We start from the raw sequence: 22,353 nt of genomic DNA, 5'->3' as shown, positions 1-22,353 counted from the left end.
ATTTCCACAAGTGAAATCAGAGCAAGCCGCCTGTATGATCCTCAACCAGTTTTCAGCAGGTCCTTTTTATTTGCACGGATGGTTTCAATAGCATTCCTGGCTATGAAATAAAAGGTAGAAGGTCTCTGGGGTCTGAATGATCCTTTCAAGGAATGTATGCTGATTGGTAAGAAAGGTCCGGTAGCCTTGTTGTGTTCACTCCAGATATTTGCTAAGCCAGTGAGCCAGGCTGTCAAGCCTTGTTCTCTTCATCGTGTGCCTGAAGGTCCCTTAGTTCAATGTCGCAAGCTGACGAGGTAAGGACTCTTTACCAAGATCTAATTTTCAGTGACTTTGAAGTATCCCACTGCACTAGTGTCATCAGTCATCTGCTGATGCATTGCTTTGTGAGGGGATCAAAAATGATTCATGCTTGCTTGGTTGCAGGTGTGGTATTGTTGACTATTGTTGTGTACCAGGTTCACGAGCAATTGCCGCAATAGCCTGGGTGACTGTTAATTGAATAGATGGTTTTCAGATTCATCAAGTTTTCAAGATCCCTACATGTCAGTGCTGAGCTATTTTGTCTTTTCTCCCAAAAATTCCTTAGGGAATTTTGGTCCTGATGAAGTGTTGGAAAAATCTACTAATGTGTAACAACTTTCACTCTGTTAAGGGTGTGACTGTTCCCATGAATTTCAACTTGCAGGACATTGTCATCAAACATAGGGAATCATGACATTTCAATCAACAGTTTAGCATTCATGCTGCATCTAGACTGTGCTGCAGATTTAGGGAACAGCTCCAAGCCCAGGATTTCTGATCCTTCTACTTAGGACTGAATTTAGTTCTGTATTCATAATGGAAATCCAGTGATGGAACATCTGGAAAGCGATGGTGTGTGTGCTGTGCTCCTCTCAACAGTTTGCCTGCTGAACTGCTGATACCTCTAGCTGTGAACTAACCTTTTGGTTAAATGGCTAGTAGGACTATCCTGGATCACATTTTGTATGGCTTCTTGCAGTGTCTCTGGCAGGTGCTGTTTGATTTTGTTCATTATTGTTGTCAGTCTTTTACATTATATGATTTAGAAAGCCTCTTTCCCCTCTCACAGCACTCCTTTCCCTACCAATATAAAAAGCCCACTTGCCTCACAAGATTGTGAAATTTGCTTGCATTTGTCTTGATGTTTTTTCCTAAATTCAGTTAATTTCAAGATGTATGCAGATTTCTTCGTATAAAACCGAAGTTCCCAATGTTAGTGGCTTCAGGTTGCTCTGAAAAGTTGCTTTTTGTTTTTCAGCCAACAAGAACATCATCAGAAAGCATTTATTCCAGACCAGGTTCCAGTATACCTGGCTCTCCAGGCCACACTATCTATGTAAGTATTCCTTCCGATGAACAAGCTGCTGATCCTTTATTTGCATATGAAATTCTCTGTGCTGAAATAAGTCACTTTTATACTGATGCTAATGCCTATTTTTCTAGTGGTTAAATAGTAATATACAATAAATCTCTTGAAGTCACTTGGGGATGTGAAGAGGTACAGATTCGGACAGGTCATTTGCCTTTTTAGGGGCAATATGAGATCTGTGCTCCTCAACATGCACATCTTGAGAGAGCTGCTGTCTGCAGCTGCAGGATGTGTGGAGGAGGGTCACTACAATAAAAGAAGCCTGGCTGATACAACACCTTCCGTTTCAGAAGTCAGATGGTGTGGTTGTGGAAGGAAAGGGGGGTTTTATTCAAGAAAAAGAATTATATTAAGCATCCTTCTTTTACTAAACGAACAGTGCTGAAAATACAAAGCCATTGATAGGCTATTTTGTTGGTGGTTACCTGGGATGCAGGGTTTAATATGATTCCTGCAGTAATCAAGCCTCCTCTTTCATTATTTTAGAGGCTTTCTTTCCCTTCTTGGCCTCATTGATGGTATATTTTGAGCCCACAAGACCTTAGGTGTTTAAAGTGGAAATACATTAGCAGAAAGTTAGCCCAAACTTTTCAAAGGAATAACATTTTCCTCTTCTTTCATACCAGCTTTTTTTCATTCCCAGCTTTTCATTGTAGTGAATGTCAGTACACTTGTTTTTTCTTGGCAGAGAAGTTCACAGGCTGCAGTAATCCCATTCTAAGGAGGAAGAATATGCACTCAAATGGACCTGGGCAGAGAAACTCAGCCCCTTCTTAAACTTGCTGTATTTCTGTGCATATAACCCACACTTCCAAAACCTCACATCTGTTTAAGAGCCCTCTTCCTTGAAAAGCCACATAACTTTTGTTCTTGTACAAAACATGCTCTCAGATAATGTGCACAAAACCCGAGGCAGAAGTGGAAGATAAGGAAGAGAATCACAGGAAGGCAGGTTAGTGAGGATGAGTCCCTTATGGGAGTATCAGGCATGAAGGTATGCTGGGAAGAGGAGGCAGACTACAGGGCAGACTTTCTTTTCTCTTACCTATGTATAATGCTGAGTCACTGATTTTATAGGTAACCTTAAGATCATGTAGGTGACAATGTAGTGTAAGACACGTATATTTATCATTTACATGCACAATAATGCAGAAAAATTACAAAAATTACAAATGTTAAGTCCTGAGTTTGAGTTTAATGCTGGTTCTTAAGAGCATTTTGACAATAATGGACATTAGCTGATGCATTAAAGATGTTCACACTGCAGATATCAAACACAGAGCATGTCCTGGAGAACTGCCATTCTGCTGGTAATATCAGCTTCATCACCTGTAGCTTATGACATTTAACTGCTGCTCAACAGCACAGGCTATAGGGCAACAGGGTGACCTCAACCAAGGGCTACAAAAATATCTGTGGTGATTTATATTGGATTAAGAATATCCAGACATATTTTCAGCTCATTAGCAGGCTGTGGTAAAAATAACACAGGAATAACATGCGTTAATATACCTGCATGTTTTAAGGATTAAATTGTTGAAGGTATTTTGTTGTATCTGATGAGTAAAACCTGAACAGATTTGAAGAGATTTTTAGAAAGTGAATTTCCTGTTTCAAAACTTATTTCTCAATTAAAAAAAAAAATTATTTGTATTGCTTCTAACTTATGGCATTGCTTAAGAACCACCAGAACCAGTGTTTGTTAGGATTGCTTGGGGAAGCAGGTGATATTTAATCTGAAAATACTAGGTGCTAGTAGTACTCAGGAAGAAAGGAACTGAATGTGAGTGGAAATGGATCAGACTCATTTCCTTGTGTAGCCTCCTATGAATAAATAATGTATTTAGCAGAAAACTCAAACCCCAACTTAAATATTCTCTTTCAGTTTTAACCATCAAATATATTTCTGTAGGTAGGTAAAAATGTATGATGTTAGGGGGTTTTTTTAAGTCTTCTTTGAAGTCAGGAAGATATTAGTTATCAATACTATATGCAAAGCCTCTTTCTAGCTCCTTCTAATGGGTGCAGCTGTCTTTGGAACTGATTTTGTACTTCCATGTTTTAACTAGTCAAGAGCTCCTTGCAGTTGTAGTGGCAAAAATAGTCAATGTTTGTGCTATATGGTATGCAGTTAGTAAGCAACGTATGCCTTAGTCAGAAGCTTGGGTATAGGCTGAGTGATGAATACAATATCATAATTTGACTTGGGATTTTGAATACCCAGTCCTGACAAGTATTCCTGCTTGCCTTTTGATTCCTTGTAATACGTTGTATTTCCGTTTGTATTCACAGTTATAAGTTGAATTTCTGTCTGTGGTCTTGTGCATGGAATCCTCTCGTAATGTCTGTGATTTGCAAACTAAGTTGATGTTATCACACATTTTACATATGGAAAAACAAGAGCAGAAAGGTGAAAATACTTGCCTGAGGCCACAAAATGAATCATTTTCAGAGCTGAAGTTTTCAGCTTGCTACCAGGAATAAGAAACTTTCGTCTTGCTTCTTTATAAGCCATGCTCTTTCTTTCCTAAACTGAGAAGTCACTGTGTGCTTTTGCAGAGGAGGCCTGCTGGAGAAGAACAAGAAGCAATCCCTTCACATCTAGAGTGCCAAAAAGGATTTTCCATAGCAACAGTGTGACAACAAATACACAGAAATCGTAAATTGTGTAGAACAGAAATTACCAGTGCATTTGTGTAAGTTAATTTATCTTCTGTCTTTGACCTTCAGGCAAAAGTAGACAATGAAATCCTTGATTACAAGGATTTAGCAGCCATTCCCAAAGTCAAGGCCATTTATGACATTGAACGTCCAGACCTAATTACATATGAGCCATTCTACTCTTCCGCCTACGAGGACAGACAGGAGAGACAGAGTCTTGGAGAGGTAATGAACCAACACACAACTCATTCTGCTGTATGCTTTATTCAAAGCCTGCTTTGCTTCTATCCTCTTTTGAAACAATTTCTAATTGACACTCCTAGATATTGCTGCTGCTGTTCAAGTGGTTTTTGTCTGTTTGATCGGGGTTTAATGGGAACCATCATGATGATGCCTCATGTGCAAACCTACACAATTAAACATGCAATGAAACACCTACCTTAACACCAACCACTGGCAGAGGAACGGCAGGGAGGAGGCTTGCAGACTGGCTGTATGTGTGCAGCTTGCTGGGATAGCTGAGTCTTTGGGTACAGCAAAATCCAGAACATGAAGCAAAAGCCAACCTGGTGTCATGCTGTGAAGCACCAATATTCACAGCAGATTATGAGGACTACCATGATGATCTGTGGCAGTAAAACGATTAAAGCAGCAGGATGCTTTCTCACATATTGAAGGGAAATGTGTTTCCAGAGCACTTTGCCAGACTGGATAAAATCTGAACTAGGTCAGGATGAAGTGCTTCTCCACATGGGAAAGCCAGGTTAGTTATGGAAATAGTTGCCTTACATTTTAAAGTGCTGATATTTAGGAAGGATTCTTGTATCCTGTAGTGATAGAAAAGACTTACCTAATCTGGATTTAAATATATCTTTCAGATTGTAGGGTCCCCCAGTTTTCTTAGGTGAACTTCCATAGCTGCAGTGACTTATTTACATGATTCCATTGAGATTGTGAAGCAGGTTTTGTCACATAATAACACCCGACTATAAGTCACACTTCTTGAATTTAAAGCTAAATGGACATAGAAATAGATTTACTTCCTTGCAATCTCAGTGATTTTACTGGCTGTAACTGCAGCTGAAGATGAGCTGAGGAAAAAAGAAGTACAGTAAATCATCGTGGTCTGAAGTTGCCCAGATCAGTGACTGATAATCTGCTTTCTTAGCAGTGTTCTGCCCACCTTCAAATCACACCTGCCTCAGGTTTTCTCTGTCCTTTAATGTTTTCTAGGCTTAGGCTTTTAAATTTTAACATGAGTTGGAAATTCAGGAGACAGTTCAGCTCAGGAATAAAATAATTGATTAACAAGTCAGGATATTACAGCATTTCCTCCCTCAAGCTTGCTGGTGTTGGTAAATCTAGCTGGCATCTGCAGCAAAACCACTTGGTGATGCTTTGATGACCTCTGACCAGTTCTAATAGGCTTGGCCCATTCCACAAAACCCTCTACACACACAAGTTTCTTGTTAGTCACAGAGGGAGAACTAATCTCTCCCGGACAAGGTGAGCTATTTGTTAATCCTTAAGAGGAAGCTCCTCACTGACAAAGCAGTATGTGGAAGCTGATGAAGCAGTATGGTGGAAGCTCTCTGCTGTTATGCCCGTTCTGGGGATAAGCAAAAGCCTTTGGAGTTTTCTTATCCACTGTTGCCACCAGCATTAAATCTGGTTAGTTTCTAGGGAGTACAGAACTTTGTTGTGGAAACAGAAGGGTGCTCTCCTTTTCAGAAGATCTGGGGTTTCCACCTAACTCTACTACTGACTTCTGTCACCTCGGGCAAGTTACCTCACCTCTTTGTGCCTGTTTCTCCTCCCTTCCCTTGCCCTAATGAGAGCACAAGCCCGCTGGGGTGGGCTGATCTCTTTGTGTTTGTCTTGTGATAATAGAGTAACAATAATCTTGGAACATCATACATCAGTGACCATCATCTTTAAAAAGCAAAGTGACATGTTTAGTCATGGCAGGGATATTGAGATTGTGAGTGATTTAACCTGCAGTTTCTTTGTAAAGTGTGTGTAGTTGGTGGTGCTAAATAAAAGGGGACCTTGACATTAAGCTTGTACACTAGAAATGCCCTTCATCATGATTTAAAAACAGAAAAAAAACTGCCAAACTTGGCTAAGGAAGATATCTGGGTGTACAAGGGAGATGTGCCACCAAAACTAATGGAGACAAACCTTAATTACAGGGAATGGGCTACAAGAAAATTACATGTCTTAGACATAGAAAGTGAGAAAACACAGCATGAGACTTTCTTCTTCATTGCAATAGAAGGTTTCATTGCTCTGAAGGGTTTCTCATAATCTCTCTTGCTCTGTTAAATCCCTATCTTGTTTTTCTGGAAGTCAGTGATGAAAACACGTTTTCTCATAGCACCATCTAGTGAGACCAGGCATTCTGTTGCAGACCTGCCAGCAGTTAGCAAGGAAGAGAAAGGGAGCTCATGGAGAGGTGGGTTAGCTTCAGATAGAAAAGATATGCAGAGATATAAAATGAGATCTGTAAGTAAATTTTCTGCTCCTGAGGCTGCACATTAATGCAGCAATAACATTTCCAGACACTGTCAGTTACTCAGGTTCTCCTGCCCTGCTACCAGCAGCCTCACTAGCACTGAAATAGTCTCTTTTCAGCTCTGACTTCTGTTGCCGAAATCCTGAGAGAAGCAGTATTTTACCTGCATGTCCTTTGTTTCTAGTGTTCCGTGTGTTGAAAACACCCAATGTCTGTAAATGAGAAAAGGGTTCTTTCTAATGTGATAGATGCTTCCAAATGGAGCAGGCACCCTACCTTGCAGTGCAATAAAAAGGCAGTTAAAATGAGGCTGGTGCAAAATGTTGGAGTTGGTGTTATAACATGACACCTGTCAAAGTTTGCAGGAACTCCCCAGAATACAGAGCAACCTGTGTGACTTCAGGTATAGAGCAGCCCCTTAGAGCTCAAAGTAATAGAGCATTGAGCCTCTTCCAGTGTGTAATAGAAGTTTTACTGTAGATTTGATAAGGAATGGTTCTTTCCCCTTCTGTTTTCCTCTCCCCTTCTGTTTTCCTCTCCTCTTCTCTTTTCCTCTCTCTTTCTCTTTTCCTCTCCCCTTCTCCATTCCCCTTCACTTCTCTCCTTTCCCCTTCTCTCTCTTTTCATTTGGAGTCCTCCCTCTGTATTTCCTCTGGCTTACAATTCTGGAGCTGAGCTATTTCTTCTCAGTTGACTGCACAGAGTATTTCAAGCTGACTAATGTAGACTTCTATGATGGAGCAGGTTTTAAAAGACCTCATAAACCCTGAAGAACCAAGCATTCCATGGCAGACTCAGAGTCTGAGATATGGCAGTTCACCTGTGCATGATAAAACAGCAAGTTGGCTCCAGAGCATGGTTCCGTTTCCCAAAAAGCAATGAAATTATGTCAGATTAGTGATGGAGTAAAAATACATGAAAGGTTGGTTGTGGATTCAGCACATTACTTTCTGGGCTGTCTTCCCACTGTTAGATTCCTGTGACTGCCTTTTACAGTACTCATTACCTTAGCATCTGGGCAACCACAGCAGATTATGGAAACTTGATTATTTACAGTAACACATAAATTACTACCAGATAAGTGTGGGAATGCACATCACAACGTGTGCTTTCTTCATTCATATTGAAAGTTTTAGATTAGCTGTCAGTTTTATGGAGAATGATGCCACAATGTGTTTCAGTGAAGCAGAGTTTTTATAGCTACTGCTGTTCTGTAGTATTTCATTATAGATCTAACTCATGCAGTTATAGATATAAGGAAGAAGCTGTTTACTGTGGAGGTGGTGAGGCACTGGAAAGGGTTACCCAAAGGAGTGGTAAATGGCAGTGTTCAGGGCCAGGCTGGACAGAGCCTAGGCATAGTCTAGAGTGAGGTGTCGCTGCCCATGGCAGGGGGGTTGGAACTGGATGATCTTAAGGTCCTTTCCAACCCTAACCATTCTATGATGCTATGATTCAAGGCTTTGATGGAGAGTAACAAGGGCAGTCTACAAAAAGCTTCATGAAACTTGCTGAAAAGGAAATGTTCTGTACCTGAATAAAAAAATGTCACTCCTTTGGAGTTTTTCCATTCACAGTGTCATCAGCTCCATGAGAGTTGATGGTGTCTCAGTGCAAAAAGTATTGCTGCTGTTGTATATTATTGTAGCAGTTAGACCAGAATCAGCAGTTTTCCTTCGAAGATATTATCTTAATCCTTCTGTAATAATTGTGGTCTCATTAAAAGCATAATCTCTTGCCCAGTTTATTATGGCAATTAAATAATGTTGAAGTTTAGTGCATTAAGAAAATAATTAAATCCTGATCTTCCAGCTTCAAATTGTCTTGTGATTAAAGGGCAAATAACATTGCCTTTATTCCTGTTTGTACCATCAACATAATCCTATGTTTCACTTCTAAAGGTATTTCTTGCCTTAGTTTCCTTGTGTCTATAATAGAAACCTTTCACAATATTGTGCATATTTCTGCCCACTGGCCTTTGCACAGTTCTTTCATTCTAATCCCTGTCTGTTCTCCTCATGTAACCATGGTAGAACACAGATTTAAAGGAGATCATATCAAAGAAATGTTGATGACAGCTACGTGCTCCTCTGCATGGGTATGAAATGTAAAGCCTTGGGGAAAAGCAGCTTTTAGCCAGAGTGTGTGTGTTGGAGGAAGAACATGCTTCATCCTGGAAGTTACTCTGTATTCCTGATTTTCCATGCAAAGCTCTAAGATTATTTCCTTTTGATTTCCACTTTAAAGATTTCTTTATAACAGGCATGGTTATTACATTAATAACGCTGATTTTGATCTTTATGTCTGTGTTTTAATTACCACAATGATTAGATGACTGGGATGATGCATCATGATATTTGACTGAATTAATCACGCTTATAAAGATTCTTCCAGAAACTTTAATTGCTTCAATGATTTATGGACCACTTCCTGAGCAATGTGCAAAAAGCAGGTTCCAGCACTGCAATGGCCTCAGTAATTTCTGTATTACCACTTTACATTGCCATATATAATATTTGCAGCAATATTTAGATTACCATTTTCTGGCCCAGCCCATGAAATGATGATTCAGTAACCTTATTTTTATGTCTTTGCAGTCTCCAAGGACATTATCACCTACCCCTTCTGCAGAAGTAAGTTTGGTGGAACCTTTGGGGGCAATATCTTGCTGTGATTAGAATTACTCACTTCAGCAAATGCAGGTGTTGGTTTTGGTATTGGTCCGATCCATCTGTTTCAGAATACTGAAATTTAACAAAAATGAGTTCTAAAAAGAAAACATTACATTCTCACCGACAGATTGTACATAAAATGTAGCTTTTGCTCCTACCCATTTGTTGCAGAGTCATCTGTCCAGCAGAGGTCCCTTCTTGTGCATTCATCCTTGTGGCACAGGCAGACTTGGATCTCAGAAGCTAAAATGCAGCTTTAAGCATCTATATAATAAGCCATGTTTGCTACTAAAACATTTGCAGCTTTGTCTTGCAGAAGGCATAACTATGGTTTGGTTTGGTTCTCCTTTACCATAGGAGTTAATTTGAACATCACAAAAACATGAAACATTTAGAAAGTTGATTGTCAGGATACAATAGATGCCACTGCAGAATCATTATCATCTTGAAGGTGGGGAGTGTTGCTTATTTGCAACATAGAAGTTGTAGTGATTGCTATGGGTTTAAAAAGTGACTGTGAAATCTCTTGTGATTCTTCATGCATTGACATCAGGTCTGTCCCTTTTGTCTTGGTTTGGTTTGCTTCACGGGGTTTTGGAGGGCTGGGGAGGGTGGGATTGTTTGGTTTGGGGGTTTTGTTTCTTTTTATTGGCTTTTTCTCCAGGAAAACAAGTAAATTGAATTTTGCTATACAAGAAGGTGTCATGTTTTCAGATACAAGGGGGATCTAATTTGGGTATTAAATACCTTTTGATGTAGCTATTTGAGACACATGGTAAATGAAGCCACAGAGAGCTCTGTGCTGCAGCAATTGAATTCTTGCTGGTCTCCAAGTCAGCTCTCTGAAGGCCAGCTCATGTATCTTGTGCAGTATGTTGCAGGACAGACGTAACTCTGAACGCAGCATCCCTCATGGAGTCATAGGAATGTGGGCAAATCTGGAACTATATGGAATTTCATTGAAATTACAGGTGGAGACAGAACCTTCCAAGACTGAATTCTGACTCAGACTATAACAATGGATTGGAGTCTTTGGAACAGCTCATAGGAGAACACTCATAATGAAGGAGGTTGAAAGCTGAAGGGATATTGTTATTTCTGTAGCTTCTGCTGATGTCTTCAGATCTGTGAACCTTAAGTGCTGCTAAAACTGTGTCATGTGCATTTCCATTTATGAGTGAATGCTTCTGTTCTGCAGGGTTATCAAGATGTTCGGGATCGCATGATTCACAGGTCTACTAGTCAGGGCTCCATCAATTCTCCCGTGTACAGTCGTCACAGCTACACACCCACCATGTCACGTTCCCCTCAGCATTTCCACAGACCTGGTAAGGGCAGCTGCATTACAAGTATTTGTAAGACTATTGTTTCTTTGTTATGTGACACAACAAAGCACTTGTTCCTCTTAACAGGGAATATTTAGGATTGAAACATTGGTGAATATTGTAATATCTCCTTTTCTGCCTGGTTTTTAGCTCTTTATTGATGCAGTCTTTTGCACAGGGCTGATGAGTGCTTCTTACAAATAGGGCTCTTCTGGGTTTGTTTCTCATTATTTAACAATCTCTGTATGTTTCTGAAAGCAATAATTCACAGCAGTGAATCACAAACTTCATTCTAGAATCTGAGAAGAGTTATCACATACTGGGAAAAAAAGTTATGGCTTGACTGTATAGAAGTCAGCAATGTAGGATTCGTCCCTCCTAAAAACTCAACTCATTTAAAGCTTGGTGCAGCCATGGAATCTCAGGTTCAGCAGCAAAACCCCCAGATATTCCAAATTGATAGTCAGTTTTTAAAACAGCCTCACAAGTAGATATCTTAATTCCATAGACAATTACCTGGGAACGTTTAAAACCACAAACTTCATTTACTGGTTTAGCAGTCCTGGACAAGTTGTATGTAAAATGTATAAAATGTGCCTGTCATTCAAGTTCCCAGTGCATTCAAAGCTGCTGGTTGTATATATAAAAGCAAGATATGATAGTGAAGTGCTCATCCACACCCAAAATGCATAAAAATGTACCTCTAAATGCTATTCATTGAAGACTTCTCAAGACTAATTTTATTGTATGTGGTAGTGAATTAAAGCTTTGTGATCTGTTTCTAAGTCAAGTGACACAATCATGCGGTTTCATCTTCCTTGGTGATTACAGCTGAGAGGTTGGGATGCCAAAAGCCCATCTACAACATCTGCACTTTTAAGATTAAAGATTTATAATAGAGCCAGCACTGTGGAACTTGAATGCTGCAGCCATTGCCTAGTGAGGGTGGGCTGAAAGCAGCTAATTGTATCTGTCAGTGAATGCCCTATTTAAAGGACCCAAGGGAGGTGGGACAGAAGCAAATTGTGTCTGATACTTGGTGCTGACAACATGACTCTGTGTTAAGATGACGTTATAACTGAAACCGAAAGAGGCTTAAAAGCGTGAAAAAGCTGCAAACTTCTGTGTTTTGATTCTTGCAGTTCTGAGGGGATTTTTCCATTTGTATCAGTGTTTTCAGGGATAGGAACAAATCCAGGCCCTATTCCAGACTTTACTGTGATTGAGTTTTACTGTCTGCATTCAGTCAAGGACCTTCCCCAGAAGCAGTCTCTGTTTATGTATCTCTTTGTGATGGGTGGATGGGCTCAAGCCAGAGTTTGGATCCAAGTATAAAGTCTTCAGCAGTTCACAACCTGAGGGGTTTTCTGAGAAGATATTTGTCCAAACTTACCTCTGTTCAGATGATCTCATCTTTGGCTCACTTGTTTCTGTTCCTCATACAACACAGAAGCTATTCTATCAAATGCATCATTTTGATCTTTGCTACCCTGCTTTGGGGGAATTGTTAATGCTACCTTGTAATTTTTCCTACAGTAATTATTTATGTTGAATAGCAGCACATGTATATTTACCATTTTTCTCCTAATGACATTTCTTATCCTGGTGTGATTTGCAAGAATAATTTCTCTCTGAATCAACCCAGTGGCCCCAGATAACTTCTCTTGGGCTCCTAGTTAGCCCTTGAGGAAGAAGTGAACTGCTGCATTGACGTTGGCAGCATAATGTTCTTCAACATTTGGAGTGTTATGAGTTCTGAAAAAGTTTGCAGCCTTTTCCTCCTGCAGTGCCCTAGCTGATGTTGGCAGCAGTTTTGTAATGCCTTGAAACAATAGAAAACAGCTTGCATGCCTCTCGACTAACACTTGTTGGTCAGGCACTTTTCAAAACAGCTGCTTTCCTAACTAATAGAGCGTCAGTGTTTGTGATGTTTGCATGCTGGTAGCAGGCTACTTTTTGGTAACAAGGCATAGATCAGAAGCTCATTAAGCCAATAAATGTGATGCTAAATTAGTGATGCAGCTCAAATCTGAGCCTCTTTTCTAATACCTCCTGTAATTTTGTCTAACATTTATGAACCCTTCGGTGCGTCTTTAACTTTTATTTTTTTCTCCTTCCTTCTTTTCAGAATCCTAATTGCTCAATGCCTTTCTTTTCTCTTCCTTTGAAGCCTCCTTCCCTGCCTTTCTCTTATTGTTTTTCTTTGTTTTCATTTTGTTCTGCCCCCTGATTCCTTGCTGCCGCAGAGCTGCTCTCTACTGGTGTGCAGCGGTTGTCATACCTGCGCACTAGCAGTCTCAGCTCCACGCACCATGACTCCCGCCCCAACTCCCCCTTCCGACACCACTTCATTCCCCATGTTAAAGGTAAGGAGCCAGGCATCTCCAGGGAGTACCCTCCAGGCTGGAGATTTATTAGCATTCTCTCAAAGCTAATAAGGTGTATCTCTGTAAGGTTGCCAAAGCATGCTTCAAAATGTGCTGTTACACCAAAAACTATGTTAGAATAGACATAATATCCTTTATCAGAGGAAATATGTCATTTCTAAGGGCCCTAGCTGAAGAGTCATCAAGCAATTACCTATTCTAAATATACAGGAATGCATTATCATTTCCTGTTTAGCACCTAGATGTACCTAATTTAGCTTTTTCCTAAAGCAGTCCATAACAATCACTCCAGCAGTTAGCACATCAGATTTAAGTGTTATTTCCACGTTCTTAAACAAGCATTTAAAAATTGACTACAGATACTGTCTGGATGAGAGGAAGGTGATCAAAATTATGGAGAAGAAAAAAAAGATCAATGGCAACAAGGAAGTTAATCTCTGTTAATCATATTGGCATGCATTAGTTCCCTACAGAGTAAAATTAGTATCTCTGTGCCTCTCCTCAACTAGTGAGAATCAACAGACTCTGCTGAAGGCAGTAGAGCTGCAGGGATTTACACTACATGAGGATATGGCCATTTCTCTTTTTCAGTCTTATTTTCCATGGTTTGATTTGGGGAAAGGTGGGCTTGGTGTCCCTTCAAGGAGCTCATTTAGCTCCATAAGCTTTTAGTTTTGTTTCTTGCTTTCTGTGAATGTGGTTATACTTCTATTGGAGCACTCTCTGGCTGTTCCTTCTCTTCTGCTGGGGGAGAAGGTCATAGCTCCTACCACCTACAAGAGCTCTACAAGAGGCAGTTAACTAAGCTGGACATAGATTCTATTCTGGCATCTCTGAATAATGTAGGTAATCATAAAAACTGGAGATGATGAAAAACAGTTGCAAAGGAGCTGTTGCCATGAACTTTCAAGAAATACTAATAGATCTCAATGCTATAGCTCTTCAAGCATTTAGATCACCATTATTAATTTTACTCTTGCCTTTCCTTAGTTGATTTTTGTTAATATACACTTTCAATTTTCCTATTGTATCACTATTAAAGAAAAATCTCACTTAGCTTAAAATATTGGGACCCTTAAAAATTAGATGCACTGCTCATTTCAGCATGCAGTTAATTCATAATCCTCGCAAGTTCAACATTTCTTTGCTGAAAATCCAAATTAATGCTCACACTCTTTCAAGTGGCATTTTCATTCTTTTGCTGTTGAGAAAATAGCTTCTGCAACAGATAAATTGGAAGAACTATTGGATATCCGTGCCTATTGTTTTCAGATTTCAAAGCATTGCCTGGCATGTAGCTTAGGAACGTATCTCAGTTATCGGTGCAAAAGGCCAAGTGGGATTACGAGCAGCACTGTAGGCAAAGGGGTGGGTATGGTTCTTATCAGTAAAACATTATAAGAATCCATGATTTTCTGAAAATTTTACATAATGGTCTTAAGCCTGGACAGGATTTTTGTGTATAGACTCATAGAGTTACAGAATAGTTAGGGTTGGAAAGGACCTTAAGATCATCCAGTTCCAACCCCTCTGCCATGGGCAGGGACACCTCACACTAAACCATGTCACCCAAGGCTTCATCCAACCTGGCCTTGAACACTGAAAGGGATGGAGCATTCACAACCTCCCTGCAAAGCCCCTGAAAGCTCAAGTTCATATTGCTGTGACAGTGTGCACCATCTGAGGATGTCATACATTTGAATAGGGTGCCCACATCTTGTAATTCACATGGCTCAACTGAAAGAATAGTCTTTTAATAGTTGCTTGAGAGAAAGAAACACCTTCTTAAGGTGACTTAAGTTTATGCCTAGGTTAATACGGTGGGATATCCACATTTTTCCTCCCTCTGGAGGAAGGTGTCTGCTCAAAACAACCGCCAAAAGTACACTTTTGTGTTTCAGCTCAACACTGCAAGCTGAGCTCCCACAGAGCATTGAGCCAAGCTCACACACTTATAAAACCTAACACAGATAAAGTAATTTGGGGTATTTTAGGTAATGATCTGAGAGAAAACATGGAACAGTTCCACAGAGTTCCCTGGTGACATGCAGACTGGGACAGTAGTACTCAATAAAGAACATGAGCAACAGTTTTCTCTGTGAGCAGTGTAGCCAAATGTAAGCCATGCTTTGAAATGGTGTTAATTCTGAAGAGAATCTGACGTTTCTGTGTATACTAGGGAATTAGAGTCCCGTGAATTCATGTGGAATGAGAGCTATAGCACTATCTGGGGTTAATTAGATGTGATAGATACAAGGCCAAATGTAAAGAACTTTGAGGAGTGAAGGGGCTAAATATGCCTCAGAAAGTCTTAGTGTTTGCTGATGTGACATGTATGTTGAATGAGCTGGAAGACAGTATAATATACATTAACTTAGACTTCATGAGATTAATCTCATTTGGAGTCTCAGTTGAATTTGGTCTTGTCTCAATAAAGCACTGTCTTTGCTATGAAAGAATCAAAACAAGTCCGTGAATGAACGAAACCCTGACCTTACTGAAATCAGAGACAAAACTCTTATTGAGATCCAGGATTTCATCTCACATGCCTAGAATTTTTCAGAGGCATTCAAGAATATTGCAAAGCCCCCTTAAGGTTTTCATGCAAGTAGAGTTCTGAGTTCCAAACTAGTGCGTATTCCTCTGCTCACAGACCTTCCCATAAGGAATCTACCTACCTTCACAGTGAATTTGGGCCTTGACTTTCACAGATTCCTCCTTTCCTTCCCTGAGGCAGGTCTCTGAAATCAAATGCTCTCTCTGTGTGATAACCATTTGCAGGGGTCTGCGGATGCAGCTGAAAGCTCTGCTCTGGAAAACAGCCATGCTTTCACTGCTTCATGGCTTTCAGTTTTGTGCAAGGAAATAAGGACTGCACATCTGGACACAGTGATGAATGATAGTTGGACAAAACCTGAGCAGGACTAAGGTGTCAGGTGTCTATTCAGAAGTAAAACAGCTAAACTGCAGCTTCACGGAAGTCTCAGTGTTGAGTTGCTTGTGGGTTTTTTGGCCTGATTCTGTGAACTTAGCTTGTGAATTGCACAGTGAGCCCAGAGGTGAATGCTTCAGAAGACAGCAGGAACCTGCATTACACTGTGCTATGTAGGCAAGCAATTGTATTCCTGACTGCTAGTGGAGCCTGCCTAACAAATTGAGCTATAGGAAATGGGAACTACCTCATGGAGCAAATAGAGTGAAAGAAAAAAAGCTTCTGAATTTCAGATCTGAGGCTGCTGTGCTTAAGCGATTGATTTTTATACTTAAACTTACTCCAGTCTCTCTTAACGTCCCCCAAGCACCTACACACATATTGTTCAGCTTCATGCCAGCAATGTGAGAACTGTTTTTTCCTACAGTGTTGGCAAACTGGAGTGCTCTTGTTGCTTAGTGGAGTTACCACTTAACCCTAGTTATGGCATATCTGAGATAGTGAGAGACTCTCCTGCGCAGGCACAGCAAGGAACACAAATTCAGAGCATCCACAGTCCCTGCTTTCATGTAAAGCTGGAAGCAGGCTGTCCATGAGGCCTTGGGAGGCTGGTCCGGGCATGTTAGCAGCTCTGCTTTCCTTTGTGCATATGCACTTTCCACAGATGTTGGCACTACTTTCATAGATTGTAGGTAATTTTACAGTTGCATCTGAAGCACTTAAGCCTTGTTATAAGAGTGGGCTCCTCAGGGATGTAAGTAATGAAAATGTAAGTAGATGTACCATTCCCTCCTGCAGTGGTTGAAGGTAATGAGACTGCCATCCTAGAAAGTGTAAAGGAGAGTCATTTGTCAGTACTAGTAGGAGTCATTATGAAGAGAGAGATTGCACAGGCACCCCAGGAAATAAAAGCCAACAGAGCCATCTGTGAAGCATCGTATGCAGGATGATCCACGCTAATTGTCTGCCTGGTACTGTGTGCATTATATAACATTACCAGTTCTCTCTAAACAAATTATCTGTGTATCTGATACAAGATTAGCCAGCATACAGTCATGAATGTGAGCACACTTAGTTTAGTATATGTCTAGTTGAGATAGAGGGGTGTATAAGAAGGGTTTCTTCCCTATATTTGTAGTAGTGGTGTAGAAGCATTGTAAATGAAATGTGCCTACATTTTGACTACCAGTTGCCAGGAGGTAAAATGCACTTGTGACTCCTCAATTGTGACAAGTCCACAGGTCAACAAATCCCTTTTGATTCTTCTCTTTCACTGAATATGCTAATTGCTAATGGAAGCAGAAAGGCAGAATGATATGTCTCTATAAAGATTATAAATTTTAGAATTAACTGTATCTCAAATCCATCCCAATATTGATGAGGGGTTTTTTTCCACATGAAAGAATGATTTTGTTGAAAATTAACTCACAATTTCTCAATAGAAACAAAAGACATGAGTAAAATCAGCTTAGCCAAGTTAGATGTTTCACCGTCACAGTATCTCAGTGGTTGGACAAGTAGAACACAATATTGAAACTGATCAGTAAAGGACCATAGGTTGAAATATGAAAAAACTGTTTTAACTAATGGTTCATGCTGCTTTTCAGAGTTAGTAAACCTACCAAATACTATAACCTGGCCAGAAGCTCAGCATCGCTGCACCCCGCAAAGCCACAAAGCTGCTACTGAATGCAGAGGTGCATTGCTGCACCCACAATAGAAAACCACCATAAACTCATGCATTCTTCTGGATAAATTATGTACAGTCAAACCCCCTGAACTGTGTATCTGGGTTTTAGAACATGTATGTGCAGATGAATTAAATTGTACACTGGCAGAAGCCTCTAGCACATCTCAGTGAGGTTTGCAAAGAGCATTTCCTTCCTTTTGGTGCCTTTTATATTGACAGATGGCCGTTCAAGTAAAAGACTGTCCTGGTTTGGGCTGGAATCGAGTTAGCTTTTTGTGTAAAGTGTAAAGAAAACTTTTTCTCTCATCACCAACCCACCCTAAATATATAAATAAGGAATGCACTGAGTCCAAAGTTTTGGATTTCTAATGGGCCACGGGAAACCTGTAGCTGAAAGATGCCTGCAATTTTTCTTTTGTTGTGTTTTAGAGCCCTCCTGTACCTGCCCTGTCCACCCCCCAACCCCCTTTTTTTCTCTTATCTGGATTTATTAATCACCTTTTCTAGTTTTTTTTAAACCTTTTTTAATGCATACCTGAAAAATGAAAGGGGTTTGATGCTTCCCTACTTTTCACCATTGTAGTTACCCAGCCCCGTGTAAAACAAGCACCCATGTGGATGTTTTTTGCTTGTACAAATTGCGCTAGTGTGAAGAATGGCACAAAGGAAAGGCAGCAACATTCTTTTATCTTACACATGCATCATGGGTTTGTGTATCTGGCTGTTAAGTCTTGATAGCAGCATGGTTCTTTAACAGCCCTCTCGTCCTGACAGACACAGGAACTTTCAGAGCCATTGGATTGCAGTTGGTGGGTTGTTAGGCTGTAAAGAAATAGTCCTGGTAAGAGTAAGCTTGCAAATGTAACAAACCATGTGTGCAAAGTGGAACTGGGATTGTTAGACATTAGATCCAGATTTGATGATTTAGCAGTGCTAAAGTTTTGTCGCCAGAGCCAAATTTGGCATTGACAGAGACTTGGTGTGGCACCAGCATAGAAACATAGAATGGTTAGGGTTGGAAAGGACTTCAAGACGTAGTTCCAACCCCACCAGATAGGATGCATTGCTTTACAAATGATTTTGCTGTATCAGAAATTTCCTACCAGAGAGCTAAACCAATGAAAGAGTGTGTAAGGAACAGTTATACCTTTTGACAGAGGCCAAGTGACCTTCCAGCTATTTTCCATCTCTAGCTTCTGTATGCTTTTGGTTTAGGGAACGGTAGTAACTGCCAGCATCTGCTTCTATCTGCTTGGAAGTTGGTTTCCTTTTGGGTTTGCATCTCAACTACTGTGCTCTGCGTCTGCGCCTTTGAACTCCAAATATCAATCTCCGTACTAAATCATTGCTAAGTAACCTGCCATTCTTCTTTTCCACGCTGCCCATCTATCACCAGCTACGAGCACCCAGCTCCTGCCTGCATGCGGTCAGAATGAGACTGAGCTGCCCATGCCTCAACTCCAGCCTCAACATGAACTTTTGTCTCTGCAGGAATATCAGGGGCGGGGGGGGGGGGGAGGAAAAACATTACCAAGGCTACTACCAGTTCTCGTTATTGTTTGTATTTATGTTTTTGTTCACCTTCTTTTCTCCCCGGAGGTTTTGGTTCCACCGGTTTTGTTTGGGGTTGATTTGAATGGGTTTGCTTTTCTTTTTTGTCGCTCTCCCTTTTCTCATTTTGTTTTCTCCATTCTTTCATTGGAGGCAATGAGCCGTCCAGCGGTCGGAACTCCCCTGTCCCTTACCGGCCCGACAGCCGCCCTCTCACTCCAACTTACGCTCAGGCCCCTAAACATTTCCATGTTCCAGGTAGGAGCTGGCACTGTATGTGTCTCGGTGTCCTGTCACAGTGTAGAATGTAGCCTTTGTGACTTTTGTCTTGTCTCCATCGTTTCACACTGTTTACCATGGGGTACACCCTCAGGGTTTGGAACTGCTCCTGGGCTTGCTGCAAGGAGTTAGTGAAATGGGGGGGATCACTGTGATTTTTACTTGTTCTGTTGGTCAGTGTTTCATTGTTAGAGTGCCTTGGTTCTCAGGGTGTGTTGATGGCCTGTGAGCTAGATATAAGCTATGTAAGGCTTGATTTTTCTCTCAGTTGCACCAGTTGAGCACTGGCATAACTTTCGTAACTCTGGAGGAGTTGGTTTTGATTCACATGTAGAAAAGAGTTGACCAGTGAGCCATTACGTATGTTGTTCATTCAGGTTGTTGTGATTTGATTCAGTCTTGAACCCTACAATTCTAGTTTAGTGTTCCCTTTCTCAAAGGAGATGAGGATGCTTCTTGTTTTGTGCAATGGCTTGGTGTCCTTAGAAACCTGCAAATACACAAGGATATGCATGCCTTAGGATGTCCTCTCTATAGAGGACAGTCTCTGTTTTGAAGTGAACAGCACAGCTCTTCCAGCCTCTGAGAATATCATCTATCTTGGATTTTGATGGGATGAGAATGTATGACCTGAGGGTTGTGGACATGTATCAGCTGCTAGCTGACTCTTCAGGTCCCCTTCAGTCTAGTGTCCCTTTGTACTGCCAGAGGTTACTGCTGTTCCTCCTTTCCTCAGACCTGGCAGATAAACTGTCTGTGGGAACTTCCCTTTCAGTCAGTGTGACCTGGCTCGGCTAAGGTAGGCTAGTTTAACGGCTTAAGCTAACCTGGCTCACTTGGACTTGCGTAAGCTAAAATGCACTTGCATGAAGAGCTTTGAGTGATACCTCTAGCATGGTGGGAGAGTGTCCTCCAGCTGGAGCAGTGCAGCCACAGAAGGAGCTGTGCTCCTATCCCCTTACAGCTTCAGGCTATAGATGTGCGCAAAAGCTCCGCATGACCACCCTTGTGATGTTTGTACCTATTCGCTGGTCAAGTAGCCATAACAGATCACTAACAACAAGGAAATACCTCAGTGGCTTTGTATGCAATGAATTTGCTTGTTTAGTCAAGGATGTAGAGTTCTAAAGGGTAAGATTTGCCTCTGTTACAATAGATTTTTAGGGTTGGCTTTCCTTAATGCCAAAGGCTCAGCTGTCTCCTGTAGCAACTGGATCTGCGATTCTGTAACGCTTTCTCATCTTTCATTCTAATGTCACGAAACTTTTTTCAGGCAGTATAAAGTAGCAAAATGGGTTTCTGATATTAATTTTCTAGTTCCCAGAAGCTCGTTTTGGTCTTCAAATCAGATTTTGTCAGATTTTTGCGCTGTAGCACTGGTTTGGATTAACTTTTTTGTGTATGAATTGTGCTGAACACATGAAGTGTTGGCTTGGAATGAACTGATTCCTGTCTTCGATTATTATTTGTAAAATATGGTATCTTTTAGACATGCTCTAGATGACTGCATTAGAGTTCTGGGAAGTATTTTGGTTCTGATTTCCACTGATAATGTGCAATATGGTGGGTCCTACATGAACGAAATATGAAAGAGAAATAAAATCTATCCTTGTGGTTTGAGAATTAGTGTTAAAGCAGCTCTGTATAAAGCAACCCTTTGACTTACTGAAGTGTAGCTGTGGTTGACTGTTCAAAACAGTGTATCAGCTCTTTTGTTCTCTGGGTTTTGAAGTGAACTGTAAGCTCACTGCATTCTCCTCTGCTCAAGCCAGCCAGCCAGTTGGAAAGAAAATTGAGCTGTTGTGACTGAAGCACAATTTTCCACACAAGTTATTTGGGGTGGTTTTCCCCAAATGGCATCTATCTTCACCATTGAAATGTCTCGCTTGTTTGCATCTCTTCTGACTTTTATCCCACTGGTAATCTTCTGAATGCTTAAAATTAATGGATCATGACTTGGAAGCATCTACATGTTACAGAATCAGCTCCAAAGGACTTCATACCACATGTCTTTGACTTTCACTCGTTCTTATGTTGGGTTTTTGTTTTCTGATTTTGTATAATATTAGAAGTAGCTTTCTGCGTTTTTCTTCTGCTACATCCTTGGTTTGGTCTGTCTGTTGTTTTAGTGTAGGAGTTACCTGTGTCTACAACTGAAATGGTTTTCATATTCCCATTTTTCTTTCTTGATTTCACAGATCAAGGTGTCAACATCTACAGAAAACCACCCATCTACAAACAACATGGTAAATGATCTTTCCCTTTTTATTTCCAAACTTGCTTCAAAAAGGCAAGTAGACTAGCAAAAAGCATTCAGTTGTTACTTTGTAAGCATAAAAACCCAGTAGCCCAAGCTTGAAACAGCTGTTATTGCATGTCCTGCTGAGTGATTGTTTTAAAGCATGTTGTTTCATTTGAACCATATGGTTTAAATTTTGGCCACATTGATATTAATGGCAGAATTGCCATTGACTGGGATTTTGCTGTCTCTTTAGCATTATGATGCCTTCCTGTATTTCACTTCTTTAAGTCTGTATTTTCAGAGCACAGGTACTGATCGTGTTAAACGGATTAACAGCACACTGTTCTCTGACAGGGACTTAATGGAATATCCTTATTTTAAACTGACAAAGAACAATAATTTAATAGCAAATATGGAGGTGCCATTAGCAGTCTGGAATTCCAAATGTATCTCTGGCTTTAAATAAGATATGGTAATATTAATTATCAAAGATGATATGTTGACTTGTCACTGACAGGGCTAATGGGATTCTCAAGCCCTGTGATACAGCTCAGGTAGATGCTGTACTCATTTTCCCAGCTTTTTGGGTTCCAAGTTGGACAGCAGGGTTTGTGCTTTAAGGTTTTCAGTGTAAACATTGTTAGAGCAAGCCTGATGTAACAACGATGTCAGAAGCCCACTGCCTTGCCCACCTTTAGTACTGCAC

At 40.6% G+C, this 22,353-nt stretch overlaps 1 protein-coding gene across 6 annotated transcripts in view; it reads left to right on the top strand.

The window, feature by feature from the left end:
• Positions 1-22,353, top strand: part of ABLIM1 (actin binding LIM protein 1) — a 195,758-nt gene that overhangs the window by 153,175 nt on the left and 20,230 nt on the right. For 5 of the 6 annotated variants that reach the window (XM_034062655.1, XM_034062657.1, XM_034062656.1 and 2 more), the window contains 6 exons: positions 1,283-1,360; positions 4,124-4,279; positions 9,167-9,202; positions 10,440-10,569; positions 19,280-19,384; positions 21,604-21,651. In XM_034062655.1, the coding sequence (XP_033918546.1) occupies positions 1,283-1,360; positions 4,124-4,279; positions 9,167-9,202; positions 10,440-10,569; positions 19,280-19,384; positions 21,604-21,651 (553 nt within the window). The remainder of the gene's footprint in view (positions 1-1,282; positions 1,361-4,123; positions 4,280-9,166; positions 9,203-10,439; positions 10,570-19,279; positions 19,385-21,603; positions 21,652-22,353) is intronic. The other variant, XM_034062658.1, reaches the window with a different exon arrangement.

This window comes from Melopsittacus undulatus, chromosome 4, assembly GCF_012275295.1.
Source record: "Melopsittacus undulatus isolate bMelUnd1 chromosome 4, bMelUnd1.mat.Z, whole genome shotgun sequence".
Classification (NCBI taxonomy): Eukaryota; Metazoa; Chordata; class Aves; order Psittaciformes; family Psittaculidae; genus Melopsittacus; species Melopsittacus undulatus.
Note: the sequence above shows the minus strand (reverse complement) of the source record. Positions and strands in the feature narration are given on the sequence as shown.